A 20336-nucleotide genomic window follows, 5' to 3' on the forward strand; every position below is an offset into this window, starting at 1 on the left:
GGCATGTGAGGTAGGGGGGCACGGAGGTGGGGAGGGAGTGCAGGGTGATGGATGGGAGGGTTGGGATTGGGGGGAGGGAGAAGGAGGGATGGGGTGTGAGGAGGGCAGGAGTGAGGGAGGGGAGAGAGCGAGGCTTGGGAGCAGCTCGGGGGGGCGGGGGAAAGGGGAGGGTAGAGACCGTCATCAGCTTCCGGTTAAGCAATGCCTCGATTTTTTAAATTCTCATCCTTGTTTTAAATCCCTCCATGGCCTCGCCCCTCCCTATCTCTGTAATCTCCTCCAGCCCCACAAGCCCCCGAGATGTCTGTGCTCCTCCAATTCTGCCCTCCTGAGCATCCCTGATTATAATCGCTCAACCATTGGTGGCCGTGCCTTCTGTTGCCGAGACCCCAAGCTCTGGACTCTCTCCCTAAACCTCTCCGCCTCTCTACCTCTCTTTCCTCCTTCAAGACACTCCTTAAAACATACCTCTTTGGTCACCTACACTAATTTCTTCTTATTAGACTCGGTGTCAAATTTTGTATCACATAATACTCCTGGGAAGTGCCTTGGGATGTTTCACTACGTTAAAGGCGCTATATAAATACAGGTTGTTGTTGTTGAATTGAAGCAAAATCTGGTATTCTGGATGTCGCCGCTCCTTTTAACGCCCTCTCCAAAGCACACACAGCAAATGTAACGCCCCTATTTAAAAAAGGAGGCAGACAGAAAGCAGGAAACTACAGACCAGTTAGCCTAACATCTGTCATTGGGAAAATGCTGGAGTCCATTATTAAGGAAGCAGTAGCAGGACATTTGGAAAAGCATTGTTCAATCAAGCAGAGTCAGCATGGTTTTATGAAAGGGAAATCATGTTTGACAAACTTGCTGGAATTCTTTGAGGATTTAACGAACAGGGTGGATAAAGGGGAACCAGTGGATGTGGTGTATTTGGATTTCCAGAAGGCATTCGATAAGGTGCTACATAAAAGGCACAAGATAAAAGTTTACGGGTTTGGAGGTAATATATTAGCATGGATAGAGGATTGGCTAACTAACAGAAAACACAGAGTCAGGATAATTGGGTCATTTTCCCTTTGGCAAACAGTAACTAGTGAGGTGCCACAGGGATCAGTGCTGGGGCCTCAATTATTTCCAATCTCTATTAATGACGAAGGGACTGAGTGTAAAGTAGCAAAATTTGCTGGGAGGACAGAGGCACCAACATTAGTGTCCTCGACCAGGTCAACATCCCCAGCATTGAAGCACTGACCACACTTGATCAGCTCCATGAGCAGGCCACATTGTCCACATGCCAGACACAAGACACCCAAACATAGAAACATAGAAACTAGGTGCAGGAGTAGGCCATTCGGCCCTTCAAGCCTGCACCACCATTCAATGAGTTCATGGCTGAACATGCAACTTCAGTACTCCATTCCTGCTTTCTCGCCATACCCCTTGATCCCCCTAGTAGTAAGGACGACATCTAACTCCTTTTTGAATACTCGCTCTACTCGGAACTCTTTCACGGCAAACTAGCCAAAGGTGGGCAGAGGAACGTTACAAGAACACCCTCAAAGCCTCCCTGATGAAGTACAAAATCCCCACTGACACCTGGGAGACCCTGGCCAAAGACTTCCCGAAGTGGAGGAAATGTATCTGGGATGGCGCTGAGCACTTCGCATCTCATCGCCGTGGTGCATGCAGAAATCAAGTGCAGGCAGCGGAAGGAACGTGCAGCAAACCTGTCCCACCCACCCTTACCCTCAATGACTGTCTGTCCCACCTGTGGCAGGGACTGTGGTTCTCGTATTGGACTGTTCAGTCACCTAACGACTCATTTTAAGATTGGAAGCAAGTCTTCCTCGATTCCGAGGGACTGCCTATGATGGTGGCTGGGAAAGCACATTGTGAGGAGGACACTAAAAATCTGCAAAGGGATATAGACAGGCTCAGTGAGTGGGCAAAACGTTGGCAGATGGAGTATAATGTGGGAAAATGTGAGGCTATCCATTTTGCAGAAAGAATAGGAAAGCAATTTATTTTTTAAAAGGAGAAAACTTGCAAACTGCTGCAGTACAGAGGGAGCTGGGGGTCCTGGTGCATGAAACACAAAAAGTTAGTATGCAGGTACAGCAAGTGTTCAGGAAAGCCAATGGAATGTTGTCCTTTATTGTCAGGGGGATGGAGTATAAAAGCAGAGAAGTCCTGCTTCATCTGTACAGGGTATTGGTGAGACTCCCTGAGAATACCCCCCCGATCGGCCTGGTCCCCACCATTCCACTCATGGTCAGCCCCCAATCATCCGCCCAGGTCACCCCTCCACTCCCCTCCTCCCCCACAGTCCCCTAATGATCTCCGACACCCCCAGGAGCTGGAGCATCACCGCGGAGCACTCCTCAGGCTGACATAACAGTGCTGGGTAACACTCACACACACACATACACACACACACACACACCTACAGACAATGCTGGGTAACAGTTACACACACACTAACACTCAGGGACATGTACACGGTAATACAGTGACTGCTCCTCTCCCTAAGCTGAGGCCTCACTCGGTACAGTTTTGTGCTGCTGCCACGAGCCACATGTTAAGGAGAGAGAATGCAACGTTGTGACTGTGGCCTCCTGTCCCCAGATTGCCCCCATCAGTCAGCACAAGCGCACAGTGCGATCCCACCATCGGGGCTGCCCCAACACCCCCAGTGTGCAGAGTGAGAGCCAATGCTCAGACTGGGAGGGTTTAATCCCAGCAGCTTTTAGTGTCTCTGTGTTTAATCTTGTGCACTCCAGGGTTTCGAGGTCAAATTGATCGTTTTAAAATGATTGATAATTGGCTTTGAAACAAATCTCCTGCTGACATGCCTTGGATTGACAGCCCACCCAGCCAATCAGGACAGACACTTACTGAAATGCAGCCAATCCAGCTGAAGGGGAGGAGGGACATTTCCAAAGCACTCGCCAGACACAGACTGAATATTCTTCACGTTTATTGCCTTTTACAGATTCACATTTAGAGAAACAAAACTTGAATAAAAGCCCAGCGAGAGCAAGCTAGAGACATTCACAGGGAGAATGCAGCTTTATTAAAAGAGTTTTGTGGATTTTCTCCACACCGTGAGAATCCTGTCCCTTTAAACGGGGACAGAACCTTGAATTGTAACAGCAGGGTGAGCAGGGAGGGGGTCTGCTTACTGAAGCGGCACTTCGCAGTTTAACATTAGTTTTACTCTGCTGACAGTCTTCAGCATCTTCGAGATTTTACTTGGCAGCACGAGTCAACACTGTCCCATCAAACCCTCCCAGGGCAGGTACAGCACGGGTTACATACAGAGTAAAGCTCCCTCTACACTGTCCCATCAAACACTCCCAGGGCAGGTACAGCACGGGTTAGATACAGAGTAAAGCTCCCTCGACACTGCCCCAATAACGTGCCTTACCCCCTGACCCTCAGATGCTTTCCCTGACCCAGTCCCGAGAAGGAAGAGAGTAGAAATGCAGTGCTGACAATGACCTTTGCCCTCCCGGCTCACCCCCTGTTCTGTTTAAAGTTGCGTCTCCCCGCGGACTGTCCCTGACACACTACGCACATTCTGCTCTCCTGACCCCCTTGCTGAGGGGAGAGGAGAGACTCTCGTGGATGAGGCTGCAGGAGAAGCTGGCGTTGGACTCCCAGTCGGAGCCAGAGAGGGTCAGCAGGCTGCTGACACTGTAGGTGTTGTCCGAAGCTCGCAGGTAGTCGCTGGTCTGGACCCCGGCCGAAATGGTCGCCCCGTCCTTCTTCCACTCCACCTCCACCGCATCGGGGTAGAAGTGATCGGCGAGGCACACCAGGGTGGCAGTGCCCTTGGTCGTGAGCTCCTCCGGGGAGGGGGGCAGCAGGGTCAGCGTGGGTTGTGTCTTCCCTCGGCCTGAAAGGGAGGAGAAGGATGTTTAATTGGTGTATATTAGTCTGTGTGTGTGTGTGTGTGTCACTGTGGGTGTTTCCGTGTGGGGATAATTCACATCTGATAACGGAGAGTTGGGTTAATGAACTCCTGGCTGGTGATTAACCATTAGAGGTGAGCAACACTAATTCTTCATCTTCTTTGCCTCGCTTGATCAGTTTAATCTAAATATAAATGCGTTTGATGTTAAGGTGATTTAAAAAAAAAAGAAAATCTTGCATTTATATTACATCTTTCACAACCACCGTACATCTCAAAGAGTTTTACAGCCAATGAAGTACTTTTGGAGTGTAGTCACTGTTGCAATGTGGGAAACACGGCAGCAAAATTGTGCACAGCAAGCTCCCACAAACAGCGATGTGATAACGACCTGATAATCTGTTCTTTTGTCATGTTGGTTGAGCGATAAATATTGACCAGGACACCGGGGAGAACTCCCCTGCTCTTCTTCAAAATAGTGGCATGGGATCTTTAACATTCACCTGAGAGGGCAAACGGGCCCTCGGTTTAACGTCTCATCCGAAAGAAGGCCTCTCCGACAGTGCGGAGCTCCCTCAGCACTGCACTGGAGTGACAGCCTAGATTTTTGTGCTCAAGTCCGTAAAGTGGGACTTGAACCCACAACCTTCTGACTCCGAGGCGAGAGTGCAACGCACTGAGCCACAGCTGATATGCAAAATCATATTGGACCGTTGTATAAACATCTACAGTGCAGGGTTGGCACACACTCAGCACAGAAATGGTTAACAGTAAGAGTCGGTAAAGACTGAGTGTCCCATTAAGACCCTGTTCACTGGCAGGAAGCTCGAACTGTAGATGGGTGGATACAGGGGAAACAGGCTCAGCAGTGAGAAAGCTCAGATCACACACAGATCGGGAGAACTTTATCCGGGAACATTGCGGCACACTTGTATAAACACACTTCAGCAAGGGTTCATGTTGGGTGTCGGTGTAGAAGTTTCTAGATTGCATTTAAAAGTTTGCTGCCCAGCACCGGGGTGAGGTCAAGGGTGAGGATACAATTAGCCTCAGTGTACCGGGGTCAGGCAGGGTCACTGCTCCCAATGATCCCGTGACCTCCTGGGAGTCAGAGCGCGCGGACAATGGCTGAGGGTCAGGATCAGGGCCCACCCACTTCAATGAAAGAAAGCCTTGAATTTATATAGCGCCTTTCACAACCTCAGGACTTCCGAAGTTGCTTTCCAACCAATTGCACACAGGAAGGTTTACGAGGATGTTGCCTGGACTGCAAAATTTTAGCTATGAGGAAAGATTGGATAGGCTGGGGTTGTTTTCTTTGGAACAGAGGAGGCTGAGGGGAGACCTTATTGAGGTGTATAAAATTATGAGGGCCCTAGATAGCATGGATAGGACGGACATATTTCCCTTAGCATCGGGATCAATAACCAGGGCATAGATTTTAAGTGATTGGTAGGAGATTTACTGGGGATTTGAGGGGAAATGTCATCACCCAGAGGGTGGTGGGGGTCTGGAACTCACTGCCTGAAAGGATGGTAGAGGCAGAAATCCTCACCACATTTAAGAAATACTTGGATGTACACTTGAAGTGCCGTAACCCACAGGACTACGGACCCAGAGCTGGAAAGTGGGATTAGGCTGGGTAGCTCTTTGTTGGCCAGCGCAGACATGATGGGCCGAAATGGCCTCCTTTCATGCTGTAAATTTATCTGATTCTATGAAGCTCCCAGACTGCAATGAGATCATGACCAGATCATCAGTTTTAACTATGTTGGTTGTGGGATAAATATTGGCCAGGACACTGGGAAGAACCCCCTTGCACTTCCAGTAGTGATTATGGGATCTTTCATGTCCACCTGTGAGGGCAGACGGGACTTCAGTTTAACGTCTTATCTGAAAGACAGCACCTCTGACAGAGGGATGATATGTTAGAAGGATCATCAAATGAGTCCATATGGGTTAAACTGATGAACATAAAAGGGGCGATCACACTGCTGGGAGTGTACTATAGACCCCTAAACAGTCAGAGGGAGATGGAAAAGAAAATGTCGGCAAATTGCTGAGAAGGTCAAAAACAATCGGGCAGCAATAGTCGGGGATTTCAACTCCCCTCACATTAACTGGGATGGAATCAGTGTCAAAGGTATAGAGGTCGCAGAATTCTTCAAATGCATTCAGGAGAACTTTTATAGCCAGTACGTAGCAAGCCCAACAAGGGAGGGGTCGTTTCTGGGCTTAGTTTTAGGGAATGAAGCTGGGCAGGTGGAAGGGGTATCAGTGGGAGAGCATTTTGGTGCCAGTGATTATAATTCAGTTAGATTTAGTGTAGTTATGAAAAAGGACAAAGATAGAGCAGGAATAAAGGTTCTCAATTGGGGAAAGGCCCATTTTACTAAGCTGAGAGGTGATTTAGCAAAAGTGGGCTGGAAACAGCTACTTGAAGGTAAATCAGTGTCAGAGCAGTGGGAGGTATTCAACGGGGAGATAGTGAGGGTTCAGAGCAAGTATGTTCCTAAAAAAGGAAAAGGGTGGCACTCCCAAATTTAGAGCCCCCTGGATGGCACATGTCATACAGGGTAGGATAAGGCAAAAAAGGGAAGCTGATGTCAGATACCCAGAGCTAAATACTGCAGAAAGCCCAGAGAAGTATAGAAAGTGCAGGGGTGAAATTAAAAAGGAAATTAGGAATGCAAAGAGAGGGCATGAAAACATATTGGCAAGTAATATCAAGGAAAACCCAAAGATGTTTTATAAATACATAAAGAGCAAGGCAAGAGTGGGGCCTATTGGAGACCAAAAAGATAACCTGTGTGTGGAGACGGAAGACGTGGGTATGGTTCTTTGTGAATAATTTGCACCTGTCTTCACAGAAGAGAGGCACGATGCAGGCATTGTAATTAAGGAGAAGTGTGAAATATGAGATGAGATAAACATAGTGAGAGAGGAAGTATTGAGGGGCTTAGCAGCTTTGAAAGTGGATAAATCACCAGGCCCAGATCAAATGTATCCCAGGTTGTTAAGAGAAGCAAGGGAGGAAATAGCAGAGGCTCTGACCATCATTTTCCAATCCTCTCTGGCTCCAGGTGTGGTGTCGGAGGACTGGAGGACTGCTAACGTGTACCTTTGTTTAAAAAGTGAGAAAGGGATAGACCGAGTAATTACAGGCCAGTCAGCCTAACCTCGGTGGTGGGAAAATTATTGGAAACAATTCTGAGGGAGAGGATAAATTGTCATATAGAAAGCGACAGATTAATCAAGGACAGTCAGCATGGATTTGTTAAGGGAAGGTCGTGCCTGACTAACTTGAGTGAATTTTTTGCGGAGATAACAAGGAGGGTCGATGAGTGTTGCACCTTTGATGTAGTCTACATGGATTTTTGCAAGGCATTTGGCAAAGTCTCACGTGGCAGAAAAGTAAAATCCCATGGGATCCAAGGGAAAGTAGCAAGTTGGATCCAAAATTGGCTTAGTGGCAGGAAGCCAAGTGTAATGGTCAACGGGTGTTTTTGTGACTGGAAGGCTGTTTCGAGTGGGGTTCCGCAGGGCTCAGTACTAAGTCCCTTACTCTTTGTAATATACACCAATGATTTAGACTTCAATGTCGGGAACATGATTAAGAAGTTTGCAGATGATAGTGAGGAAGAAAGCTGTAGACTGCAGGAAGGTATCAATGGACTGGTCAGGTGGGCAGAACAGTGGCAAATGGATTTCAATCCAGAGAACTGTGAGGTAATGCATTTGAGGAAGGCTAACAAGGCAAGGGAAGACACATAAAATGGTAGGACCCTGAGAAGTGTAGAGGACCTTGGAGTGCAGGTCCACAGATCCCTGAAGATAGCAGGCCAGGTAGATAAGGTGGCTAAGAAGGCAGATGGGATACTTGCCTTTATTAGTCGTGGCATTGAATGTAAGAGCAGAAAGGTTATGCTATAACTGTTTAAAATACTAGTTAGGCCACAGCTAGAGTACAAAGGAGATTTACGAGGATGTTACCAGGACTGGAACATTTTAGTTATGATGAAAGATTGGATAGGCTGGGTTATTTTCTTTGGAGCAGAGGAGGCTGAGGGGAGATTTAATTGAGGTGTATAAAATTATGAGGGGCCGAGATAGAGTGGTTAGGAAGGACCTATTTCCCACAACTATTTTATTTGTGCACTTTAAACGAATGCCCCCTGCAAGGTGGCGGGGGGGGGGGGCGGTCACACACCAAGATACATTTTTCCAGTGCCCGTTTTTTTTGAGGGCACCAACACACAAATTATACAAGTGTCCCCGGGCCAAAAAGGGGGGGCACTAAAACTGTCAAATTAAACAAATTAAACTTTAAACTTAAATGATTAAATTAAAATTTGGTTGCCTGGGGTGATGATGCACTCCAGTCCCTCCGGCGCCCACCTCTCGCGGAAGGCCGCGAGCGTACCGGTGGACACCGCGTGCTCCATCTCCAGGGACACCCTGGCTCGGATGTAACCGCGGAAGAGAGGCAGGCAGTCAGGATGAACGACCCCTTCGACCGCCCGCTGCCTGGACCGGCTGATGGCCCCCTTGGCCATGCCCAGGAGCAGTCCTACGGGGAGGCCTTCTGACCTGCCCGCTCCTCTCCGCACAGGGTGCCCAAAGATCAGGAGTATGGGACTGAAGTGCAACCAGAATTTGAGGAGCAGCCCCTTCAAATAACAGAAGAGGGACTGCAACCTCACACACTCCAATAAAAACAAGGAACACGGACTCTTCCAGACAGCAGAAATTGCAGGCGGCCTGGGAGCCCGTGAACCGACTTAAAAACTTATTGCATGGGACTGCTCCGTGCAACACCCTCCAGGCCAAGTCCCCAATAAATAGAGGGAGGACTCCCGCGTAGAGTGCACTCCACTGGGGACGCCCGCCTCCTCTGGACGACAAGATGGTATGCCATGGCGTGTCTGGACGGCAGACGAGGGTGGAAAGGTGGATAGTGTGCAGGAGCAGCCTGTACAGGAAACCCCTCCGCGCAGAAGTGAAAGGCACGGAGGTGATTTCCCCGAGGAGGCTCAAGATGGGAGGCGCCGGCTCCCAAAGGAGGTTTCGGGGCTTGGTGCGATGAGGAATTCTGTCTGGATGGGGGTCAGTTTGGAGGGGATCGGCCCACGTGCTTGAGCCACCTCGGCACACCTAACGGAGTCAGGGACCAGTGCTGTTTTTAGCGACTCGATGGCATTGGCCGCGCGCTGGATGTTGACGCAGTTTAGGCAACGTCCTACCACGTCTGGCACCACCCAGCCCGCTCCTCCGTCATCGAGCAGATCCCTGACCCTGGTCACCTCGCCAGCCACAGCACTCTCGTCTGCCTGCCACCTAAAACCACGGTCATGGAGGTACAGATTCCTGAGCAGCGGCTCCTGCAGGACAGCTGCCACTCCAGACGGGGGAGACCTGCGCTTGGTGGCGACTCTGTTCCAGACTCTGATGAATTCCTGGTAAAAGACAGGAAGCCCCCGTATGGGGGTCCTGATGCCTCCCAGGCTCAGAAACAGGAGCTGCGTGTCATAATTGAGGCAGTACTGCTGGCGGAAGAAATACGTCCCCAACGCACGTAGGAGGGGGCTCGACGTACAGGTATCTCTGTATGGTCTGAAGATGGAAAGTCGCATGCTGGGTACTGATGCACACCAACGCCTGACCGCCCTCCCTGAGCGGGAGACTTAAAACCGCAGCAAAGACCCAATGTTTCCTGTTGTTCCAGAAGAAGTCCACCAGCTTCTTCTGTATCTTGGCGACAAACGCAGGGGGAGGGGTCAAAGTGACCAGCCGGTACCACAGCATAGAGGCCACCAGCTGGTTTATGATGGCACTGGACCCCTGTAGGACAGCACTCAGAGCAGTCCTGTCCAGCGCCCTCGGTGAGCGGCGACTTTGGCCTCCAGCTCCTGGCAGTTCGCCGGCCAGGCTTCCTCGTCAGGGCTAAGGTAGACTCCCAGATAGAGGAGATGGGTCATGCTCTAGGCAAAAGGCCTGAGCTCCTCCGGCAGGGAGTCCACCTGCCACTGACCCACCAGGAGTGCGGAACATTTCTCAGTTGATCCTGGCGGAGGAAGCGGACAAGACCTATTTCCCTCTGCAGTAGGGTCACTAACCAGGTGTCACAGATTTAAAGTAATTGATAGAACGATTAGAGGGTAGTTGAGGAGAATCCTTTTCACCCAGAGGGTGGTGAGGGTCTGGAACTCACTACCTGAAAGGGTGGTAGAGGCAGAAACCCTCACCACATTTAAGTAGTACTTGGATGTGCACTTGAAGTGCCGTAACCTACAGAGCTACGGACCCAGAGCTGGAAAGTGGGATTAGGCTGGATAGATCTTTGTCGGCTGGCACGGACACGATGGGCCGAATGGTGTCAGCCAGTGGCTCAGTTGGAACCACCCTCGCTTCTGAGTCAGAGATTGTGGGTTCAAATCAAACTCCGGTGTCCTGGCCAATATTTATCCCACTATCAACATAACAAAAACAGGTTATTTGGTCATCAGCACATTGCTGTTTGTGGGAGCTTGCTGTGCACAAATTGGCTGTTGAGTTTCCCACATTACAACAGTGAGTACACTTCAAAAAGTACTTCATTGGCTGTAAAGCACTTTGGGATGTCTGGTGGTCGTGAAAGGCGCTATATAAATGCAAATCTTCCTTTTCTCAGAGCCGAGCATGCTAGCGACTGAGCCACGGCTGACACCTCACGGTCGATTAGCCTGACACACTCACTCTCTGGACTCACACTGGGACAATGAGGCCACTTGGGGAGCTCAGTCTCTGGGCTCACACTGGGACAATGAGGCCACTTGGGGAGCTCAGTCTCTGGGCTCACACTGGGACAGTGGGCCCACTTGGGGAGAGGAGCTGAGCCCCAGCCAGAGGAAGTGCCTTCAGGAGTGAGATAGGGAGCAGATGACGGGCAGCCTGTGGTGTAGAGGGGAGACATTTCACCGGCCGAGGGCAGGTGCTGAGCCCGTTTACCGGTAAGAATATGGTAAGTGGATGGGGAAAGTGGGCCGGGCACTGAGGTAACGTCCTGTGTTGCTGGTGGAACATCTGCTCCGTCACGTGTGACAAACACACAGACACATCAGACGGACATCTGGGATGGGGGGATTGTCCTATGGAGAGATTGAGTATACTCGGCCTATATTCTCTAGTGTTTCGAAGAATGAGAGGGGATCTCATTGAAACATACAATATTATGACAGGGCTTGACAGGGTAGATGCAGGGAGGATGTTTCCTCTGGCTGGGAAGTCTAGAACCAGGGGTCACAGTCTCAGAATAAGGGGTCGACCATTTAGGACTGAGATGAGGAGAAACCTCTTCACTCAGAGGGTGGTGAATCTCTGGAATTCTCTACCCCAGAGGGCTGTGGAGGCTCAGTCCTTGAGTATATTCCGGAGATCGATAGATTTTTGGATATTAAGGGATCGAGGGATATGGGGATAGTGCAGGAAAGTGGAGTTGAGGTAGAAGATCAGCCATGATCTCATTGAATGGTGGAGCAGGCTCGAGGGGCCAAATGGCCTCCTCTTGCTCCTAATGTTCTTATGGAACGTTAGTCCGTGATCTGGGGATTTTCTGCTGGGTCCAAGTTTAATCAGAGGGAAATTGTGCGAGTCCCAGTTAATAAAAAGAAAAGAGAAATTAAAGAAAGACCTGCATTTATATTGCACCTTTCACACCTCAGGATGTCCCAAAGTGCTTCACAGCCAATGAAGTACATTTTGAAGTGTAGTCACTGTTGTAATGTGGCCAACACGGGAACCAATTTGTGCACAGCAAGCTCCCACACACAGCACTGAGGTAAATGATCTCTTCACGGAAGAGGATACAAATAACTTCCCAGAAATGCTCGGGAAACATGGGTCCAGTGAACAAGAGGAATTAAAGGAAATGATTATTAGTAAGAAAATAGTGCTGGAGAAACTAATGGGCCTGAAGGCCGATAAATCCCCAGGGTCTGATGATCTGCATCCCAGAGTATCAAAAGAGGTAGCCATGGAAATAGTAGATGCATTGGTTGTCATCTTCCAAAATTCTATAGATTATGGAGCAGTTCCTGCAGATTGGAGGGTGGCAAATTTAATCACACTATTTAAAAAAGGAGGGAGAAAGAACGGGGAACGACAGACCGGTCATTAATAGGGAAAATGCTAGAGTCTATTATAAAGGATGTGATAACGGCGCACTTAGATAACATCAACGGGGTTAAAGACAGTCACGTGGATTTATGAAAGTAACCTACTGGAGTTTTTTGAGGATCTAACTGATAGAATAGATAATAGAGAACCAGTGGATGTAGTGTATTTGGATTTTCAGAAGGCTTTCGATAAAAATCCCACAAAAGAGGTTAGTGTGCAAAATTAAAGCACATAGGATTGTGGGTAATGTATTGGCATGATTGAAAATTGGTTAACTGACAGGAAGCAGTCGGAATAAATGGGTGTGTTTCAGGGTGGCGGGCAGTGACAAGTGGGGTACCACAGGGATCAGTGCTTGGGCCCCAGCTATTCACAATGTATAAATAAATGATTTGAATGAGGGAACCAAATGTAATATTTCCAAGTTTGCTGACAGCACAAAATTAGATGGGATTATGAGTTGTGAGGAGGATGCAATGAAACTTAGATAGGTTGAGTGAGTGAGCAAACACATGACAGATGTAACATATTGTGGATAAATGTGAAGTTACTCACTTTGGTAGGAAAAACATAAGGACAAAGTATTATTTAAATGATGATGGTTTGTGAAGTGTCGATGTACAGAGGGACCTGGGTGTCCTTGTACACCAGTCAGTGAAAGCAAACATACAGGTGCAGCAAGCAGTTAGGAAAGCAAATGGTACTTTGGCCTTCATTGCAAGAGGATTTGAGCAACGAGGTCTTACTACAGGGCCTTGGTGAGACCGCACCTGGAGTATTATGTGCAGCTTTGGTCTCCTTACCTAAGAAAGGATATCCTTGCCATAGAGGGAGTGCAGCGAAGGTTCACCAGACTGATTCCTGGGATGGCAGGACTGTCGTATAAAAAGAGATTGGGTCGACTGGGCCTGCAGTCACTAGAGTTTAGAAGAATGAGGGGATCTCAGTGAAACGTATAAAATTCTGACTGGGTTGGATAGACTGGATCTGGGGAGGATGTTTTCCCGGGCTGGGAAGTTTAGAATAAGTGGTCACAATCTCAGGATACGAGGTAGGAAATTTAGGACCGAGATGAGGAGAAATGTTTTCACTCAGAGGGTGGAGAACCTGTGGAATTCTCCACCACAGAAGGCTGTGGAGGCCAAGTCACTGAATATATTTAAGAGGCAGATTGATGGATTTCTAGAAACATAGAAACATAGAAAATAGGTGCAGGAGTAGGCCATTCGGCCCTTCTAGCCTGCACCACCATTCAATGAGTTCATGGCTGAACATGCAACTTCAGTACCCCATTCCTGCTTTCTTGCCATACCCCTTGATCCCCCTAGTAGTAAGGACTTCATCTAACTCCTTTTTGAATATATTTAGTAAATTGGCCTCAACAACTTTCTGTGGTAGAGAATTCCACAGGTTCACCACTCTCTGGGTGAAGAAGTTTCTCCTCATCTCGGTCCTAAATGGCTTACCCCATGGCTTACAAAAGGCATCAAGGGGCAAAGGGAAAAAGCTGGAATATGGTGTTGAGACAGGGGATCAAACATGATCATATTGAATGTCAGTGCAGACTCAAAGGGCCGAATGGCCTACTACTGCTCCTATTTTCTATGTTTAAGTGATGTAGGTTGCGGGATAAATATCGGCCTGAACTCGAGCCACAGAAACAGCAACTGAGAGTCTCCCCACAACCCTGGAGCACTGCAGCCGCCGGATTGCGAGCCCTGCTGCCCCTGTTTGTGATCAGAAGTTGGACAGGAGGTGAGCGGGGGCTGGACAGATCAGAGTTGGAGCTGGGGGAGGCGGGACCTCGGGAGTGTCAGTGTGCTGAGGCTGAGCTCAGTTATATCAGAGACTCTGACAGGAGCACAGACTGCCCCCAGCGAGCTCACTCACTCACACCCACACTCTGCCAGTGTCTCACACACCGTGTCTGTCACACTGAGACAGGCAGGAGGCTAGGGAGTGATTTCCGGGGATGGTGCAGGGATGGGACCGCAGTGTGCCAACGTCCAGATCTCCTCCACACGGTGGGTAACAGTTCGTTACTTATACTTTGCTGGGTGAAGGGGGAGTGTGGGTAAAGGAATACAGCCGGGCTCCCTGTCATACACAGCACTCTTCAATTAACCCTTTCATTCACTGCAGCTCCCCACCATATTATATAACCCATACACAGGCACTGGAGAGGGTGCAGAGAAGGTTTACAAGGATGGGACCAGAAATGCGAGGGTGCACATATCAGGAAAGGATGAACAGGCTGGGGCTCTTTTCTTTTGAGGCTGAGGGGTGACCTGATGGAGGTCTTTAACATTGGGAAAGGATTTGATAGAGTGGATACAGAGAGAGTGTTTCCACTTGTGGGGAAGAGCAGAACTAGAGGCCATCAATATAAGATAGTCAGCAAGAAATCCAATCGGTAATTCAGGAGAAAATTCTTTACCCAGCGAGTGGTGAGAATGTAGAACTGGCTACCACAGGGAGTGATTGAAGTGAATAGTATCGATGTATTTAAGGGGAGGCTAGACAGGGATATGAGGGAGAAGGGAATAGAGGGAGAAGGGAATAGAGGGTTATGCTGATAGATTTAGATGAGGAAAGATGGACGGATCAAATGTAATCATATGTAAACAAACACCTTCGCATATTCAGCATTTGTGTCTTAGAAAGATTCAGTATTTAAAGTGTTAATAACGGAGCATTGGGTTTACTTACTCAGTCTGAGCTTGGTTCCTTTACCGAACGTGAGCCACAGTGACAGTTTCCAGTGCAGCGGCTGTACAATATCCTCCGTCCCTGGCTCATTCAGTCTCTCTCCCCCTCTCTTTGTCTGTGTGTGTGTGTGTGTGTGTCTCCCTCTGTCTCTTTCTCAGTGTCTCACTCTATCTGTTGCTCTCTTGGTTTCTCTCTCACTCTCCTTCATATTTTCTCTCTCTCTCTCTCTCTCACCCTTTCTCCTTCACTCTCTCTCTGCATCTTCCCCTCACTCACTCCCTCTCTCACTTACTCCCTCGATCTCTCTCTCTCCCTCAGTCTCTCTTTCCCTCCCTCTCACTCTCTTTCTCTCCCTCTCACTCTCTTTCTCTCACTCCTTCACTCACACTCTCCCTCCCTCCCTCTCTCTCTGTGTCCGAGTTGCCTGTGGCAGTGCCCGGGAGAGTTGGGGATCCGACGTGTTTGGGACAAATCTCCCAGCTGCCCTTCCCGCCCCATCAGACGGTAACCCTGGGGCCACGGAATTGCTGGAGAATGAAAGTCCCCCTCACACAGGGCTCACCTCTTTGTGCCCCTTGAACAACGGGCTCTGTCTGCAAGCGAGATGTTTATGTTGCTGACACAGGCCTTTCTCGGGATCATTATAAAATAACGAGTTTCAGGGGCTTTAGAAACCTGTTTCCTCAGTCCGTGACCCGTGTGTACGTGGAGTGTGAGAGGATGCAGCCCCTCTTCCACTATTTGAAGGGGCTGCTCCTCAATTTCTGGCTCCACTTCAGTCCCACGCTCCTGGGCCTGGTCACCCGGTGCGGGGGGGGAGTGGGCAGGTCGGAGGGCCTCCCCGTGGGCCTGCTCCTGGGTCTGGCCACCCAGTGCCGGGGGAGTGGGCAGGTCGGAGGGCCTCCCCGTGGGCCTGCTCCTGGGCCTGGTCACCCGCTGCGGGGGGGGAGTGGGCAGGTCGGAGGGCCTCACCGTGGGCCTGCTCCTGGGTCTGGTCACCCGCTGCGGGTGGAGTGGGCAGGTCGGAGGTGACCATCCACAGGTCCCAGTTGGAAGGGGCCCATGGTGTGGCCGCACTGCCTGCCTGTCTCCCTTCGGGGGCTTTGTCCACGCCCGGGTGGACCTGGGGACGGAGCCCAGGGTAGGCCTGAGGCCTTCTGCGACGGGTGGGCACCGCAGGGCCTTAAGTGTGGGGTGGGCAGGGAAAGAGCACGACCATTTCACTTTCATGTTTATACTTTGGGTTTTATAAGTTGTGGCCCTCTCAATAGTGGGGGGTTTGTGAGATTATTTGGATTGAGGACACAGGGACCACCCAGTGTCTCCGTGCTGTCTGAATGTACAGAGTAGAGCTGTGAGATTCTCAGTGATGAAGACACAGCCCCAACTCCTCTCTGACCCACTCCATCCTTTCCCAATTCACTGCAGCTTCCAGCTGAATATTCCTGCCGTCACTCCCATCCAGCTGTGTGTCAGTCATGTATAAAACCGTACAGGAGGTGGGGCTGTGTGTCCATTATTATATATTATATATAACTGTGGGGTGAGTCAGTACAGGAGGTGGCGCTGTGTATATTGAGGTTTTTGTACGGCTGTGTATCACAGTGTCCAGCGGAGCTATACCCATACTGACAGTAATAGTCTGCGACATCCTCGCTCTGCACGTTGCTGATGCTCAGGGTGAACGTGTTGGACTGGTAACTGCCGGTGAAGCGATTGGAGGTTCCAGTGAAACGAGATACTGCATTATAGATCAGCAGAGTGGGTTTCTGCCCGGCTTTCTGCTGGTACCAAGCAACATAACTGCTGCTAACGGATGCACTGGCGGTACAAGTGATGGTTGCAGTCTGTCCCTCACTCACTGACAGCACCGGGGGAGACTGGGTCATGATGATGTCCCCACTGATACCTGAGGGGGAAATGGGGAAAGAAAGTGAAGTAAGCACTGTCACAGAAAGACGCTGTAAAATGAGAGATTGCTCGAGACACTGAGCTCTCCTCTAGTGTCAGCATTTGCCCTTCAATCACTGGTCAGTAGAGTTGGACAGAAATCGACAGCAGGGAGATATTAAACGTGGAAGGAGAGAGATTGGTACCTGCGATGCAGAATGCCAGAGGCCAGATCAGCTGGATGGGTGAAATCATGGTGTCTGCTCCTGTCCCTGTGCCTGCTTACTGATAAACTGCCCTTCACTGGGCCCTGCTTTATAAACCTGCAGCCTGTGAGAGTCTCACTGCCCATCACTCAGTATGTAAATGTCTTCACACAGAGAAAGCCACGTCAGCACATTTCACTTCCTCTTCTGCTCTCCCTCCATCTCCTTCCCGGTTCCACTCCCTCTCCCACCCTCTCTCTCTCTCTCTCTCTCTCTCTCTCTGTCTCAGCCTTCATTGCCCTATGTCTCACAGCTTTCCTCTACACCTCTCTGTCTCTGATTCATAGCCTCTCTCTCCCCGTTTCACTCTCTGTGTCACTCTCCCTTCCCCACAGACTCCCCGGTGCAGCACACTGAAATGCAGAGTAAACCTCCCTGTGCCCTGCCCCATCAATGGATGTTAACCGTTGACCCCAGAAAATGCATTCTCCTGGAGTAAGGCCCCATTCCCCACAGTGGCCATCCCTTGGCCTCGCTCAGTACACTGGCTGTTTATTGCCCAATTAAGGGCCTTTTCTCAGTGGGGACCAGTTTGGACAGAAAGCTGATTTCATGAAGGCCCAGCAGAGGGAGGAGATCCTCACCCCATCAGTGTGAGCTGGAGTGACAGGACAGGGTCTGACCCACTGCCCCATCCTGTCCACTCAGAACACCTACGAATCCTTTCCCCTTCCATGGGCCCACTCCAGGTCAGAGGTTTTTGCTGGGATCAGGTGCCAATGATCCAACATTTACAACAGGAAGGATGCACACTCCACATCCCACTGCTTCTCCAATAGGGCCACAAAACATAGCCCCTTCCTATAGGTCCTCCAATAGGGGCCAGGAAACATGGCTCCTTCCTTTTGATCCCCCAATAGGGACCAGGAAACATCGATCCTTCCTATTGGTCCCCCAATAGGGACCAGGAACCATGGTTCCTTCCTATTGGTCCTCGAATAGGGCCCAGGAAACATGGCTCCTTCCTATTGGTCCTCGAATAGGTCGCGTGAAACATGATACCTTCCTATTGGTCCCCCAATACGAACCAGGAAACATGGCCCCTTCCTGTTGATCCCCAAATAGGGACCAAGAAACATGGCTCTTTCCTATTGGTCCTTCAATAGGGACCTGGAAACATGGCTCCTTCCTATTGGTTCTCCAATAGTGTGAGGTGGAGCATTGTCGTCAGGAAGATCGAGAATAGGGTTTGTGCGTTGATGCAGCCCTGCTTGACTCCAGTCTGAATGTGGATTGCGTCTATGATGGACCGTTGGTTGGGACCATGGCTTGCATGTCGTCGTGGTGCAGGCTGAGAATGGGGACAAACTTTTGGGGGCAGCCGAAATGGAGGAGGATGGTCCACAGACCCTCGCGGTTAACAGTGTCAAAGGCCATTGTAAGGTCAAAGGCGGCCATGGACAAGGGTTGGTGCTGTTCCCTGCTTTTCTCTTGCAGTTGTCGCGCCGTAAATATCATGTCCGTTGTACCCCGTAGTGGACGGAATCCGCATTGTGACTCCGGCAGGAGCTCCTCAGCCACAGGGAGAAGACGGTTGAGGAGGATTCTAGCGATGACTTTCCCAATGGCTGATAACAGGGAGATTCCTCTGCTGTTGCCGCAGTCGAACTTGTCCCCTTTTTTAAAGATGGATCACGATTACTGCATCTCTGCGATCTCCCGGCATGCTCTCCGCCCTCCTGATGAGAGAGATGAGGTCATGCATTCATGTCAATAGTGACGCTCTGCCATAAATTAATGCCTCAGCAGGGATTCCATCTGTCCCCGATGCCTTGTTGTTCTTGAGCTGACAGATGGCCTTTTCAACCTCGTGCAGGGCTGGGGTTTTACTGAGAAGGTGATGGGTAGCATGCTGCGGGATGGAGTCGAGGACACTCAGATCTAAGGCAGATTCTCGATTAAGGAGATCTTCAAAGTGTTCCTTCCAGCAGGTTGTGACTGCCTCAGTGTCCTTGATGGGTGTCTCCTCGTTCTTGGCCAGCAGTGGGGTGGGGCCTTGGGTGCTTGGGCCGTAGGTGGATTGACTGCGGTGTAAGTATTTTACCTACCCCTAAATCCCTAAAATCCCGAACGCAAGGTCCCACTACCCATCGCCCATCCTCGGCCTACCTTCCAGGTCGACCTGCCTGCTGCCATGTCCCTCCAGCTGGACCCTCGCTGCTCACTCCCCATTGGCCGACTCAGCTGCTCCAACCTATCCCGGCGAACTCAACGGCTGTGAGCCTCCGACCCGCCCCATCCACAGGTTTGGGCCCGACCTTCACTCCTCACCCTAACGTACGGGCCTCCCTCCCCCCCTCCCCCCCCCGGCGATGCTCGTGCCTCCCTCCCTCCCTCCCCCCGCCCCCCCCCCCCCAGCGATGCTCGGGCCTCCCTCCCCCCCCCCCCGCCCCCCCCCCCCGGTGACACTCGTGCCTCCCTCGCCCCCGGCGACGCTCGGGCCTCCTTCCGGCCGCTGACCCCACTCAGCGGCGGAGTCCATGGTGAGCACAATGTCTGTGGTCTCTCTGACCTTTCCTCCTTCCACAAAATGGACCTCTGACCGTCACAATACCTGCCCTCAGACAGGCCTTGGTTTTCTCACTGAAGGGTGCCGCTCCTCCACTAGAGACCAGGAAACATGGCTCCTTCCTATTGGTTCTCCAAAGACTGAGCTTCGAACGCCACATCCTCTTATTTCCATCTCCAACGTTGCCCATCTCCGCCCTACATCAGCCCCTTGATGGAAGAAACCCATGGCTCTGCTTGGCTCTGTTGTGTATCTGTAAAGCATGCACTCCCATGTTCTGCCACCAGGGAGTACATCCCCTGAAGTCCCAAGGGATCCCAGCATCCCTTGGGAGCACTGTATATAAGCCAGCCCCTAAGGCCTGTTCCTCACTCTGGAGTGTCTTGATAAAGACTGAGGTCACTATTACTTTAACCTCCCTGTGTGCAGTCTCATCTCTAAACTCGATTATTTCGTTGTCCCCTCCTGGCTTCCTTCATCCGCTCTCCATAAACCCCAACTTTCCAAAATGCAGTGTCCGTACCCTGCCTCACTCCAATATGAACCCTGACCTCACTGACCTACTGCCCCTGACCTCACTGACCTACTGCCCCTGACCTCACTGACCTCACTGACCCAGTGCGCTTACATATTGCAGTGTGGGCTGGCCCGTGCTGCCCCTGGGCCCTCGGCTCTTTTGGGCCGCGATCCCTCATTTGCCGCACCTCCACCACGATCCCTCACCGCTCCTCCGCCACCAACATTCGCCGCACCTCCGCCATGATCTCTCGCCGCACCTCTGCGCCAAACAGTCGCCTGACCTCCACCACGATCTCCCGCCGCACCTCCGCACCAAACATTTGCCGGACTTCCGCCACGATCACCAACCGAATCTCAGCCACAATCCCTCATCGCT

The 20336-nt window shown here is 50.6% G+C and overlaps 1 gene segment (V, D, J or C); it reads right to left on the minus strand.

The window, feature by feature from the left end:
* Window positions 1-2985: 2985 nt before the first annotated feature.
* LOC139245194 (Ig kappa chain V region Mem5-like) lies at window positions 2986-16932 on the minus strand. The segment is given in 4 exon segments: window positions 2986-3898; window positions 14777-14811; window positions 16382-16685; window positions 16873-16932. Coding segments are annotated over 4 exon segments (717 nt in total).
* Window positions 16933-20336: the final 3404 nt, after the last annotated feature.

This window comes from Pristiophorus japonicus, unplaced genomic scaffold (assembly GCF_044704955.1).
Source record: "Pristiophorus japonicus isolate sPriJap1 unplaced genomic scaffold, sPriJap1.hap1 HAP1_SCAFFOLD_214, whole genome shotgun sequence".
Classification (NCBI taxonomy): Eukaryota; Metazoa; Chordata; class Chondrichthyes; family Pristiophoridae; genus Pristiophorus; species Pristiophorus japonicus.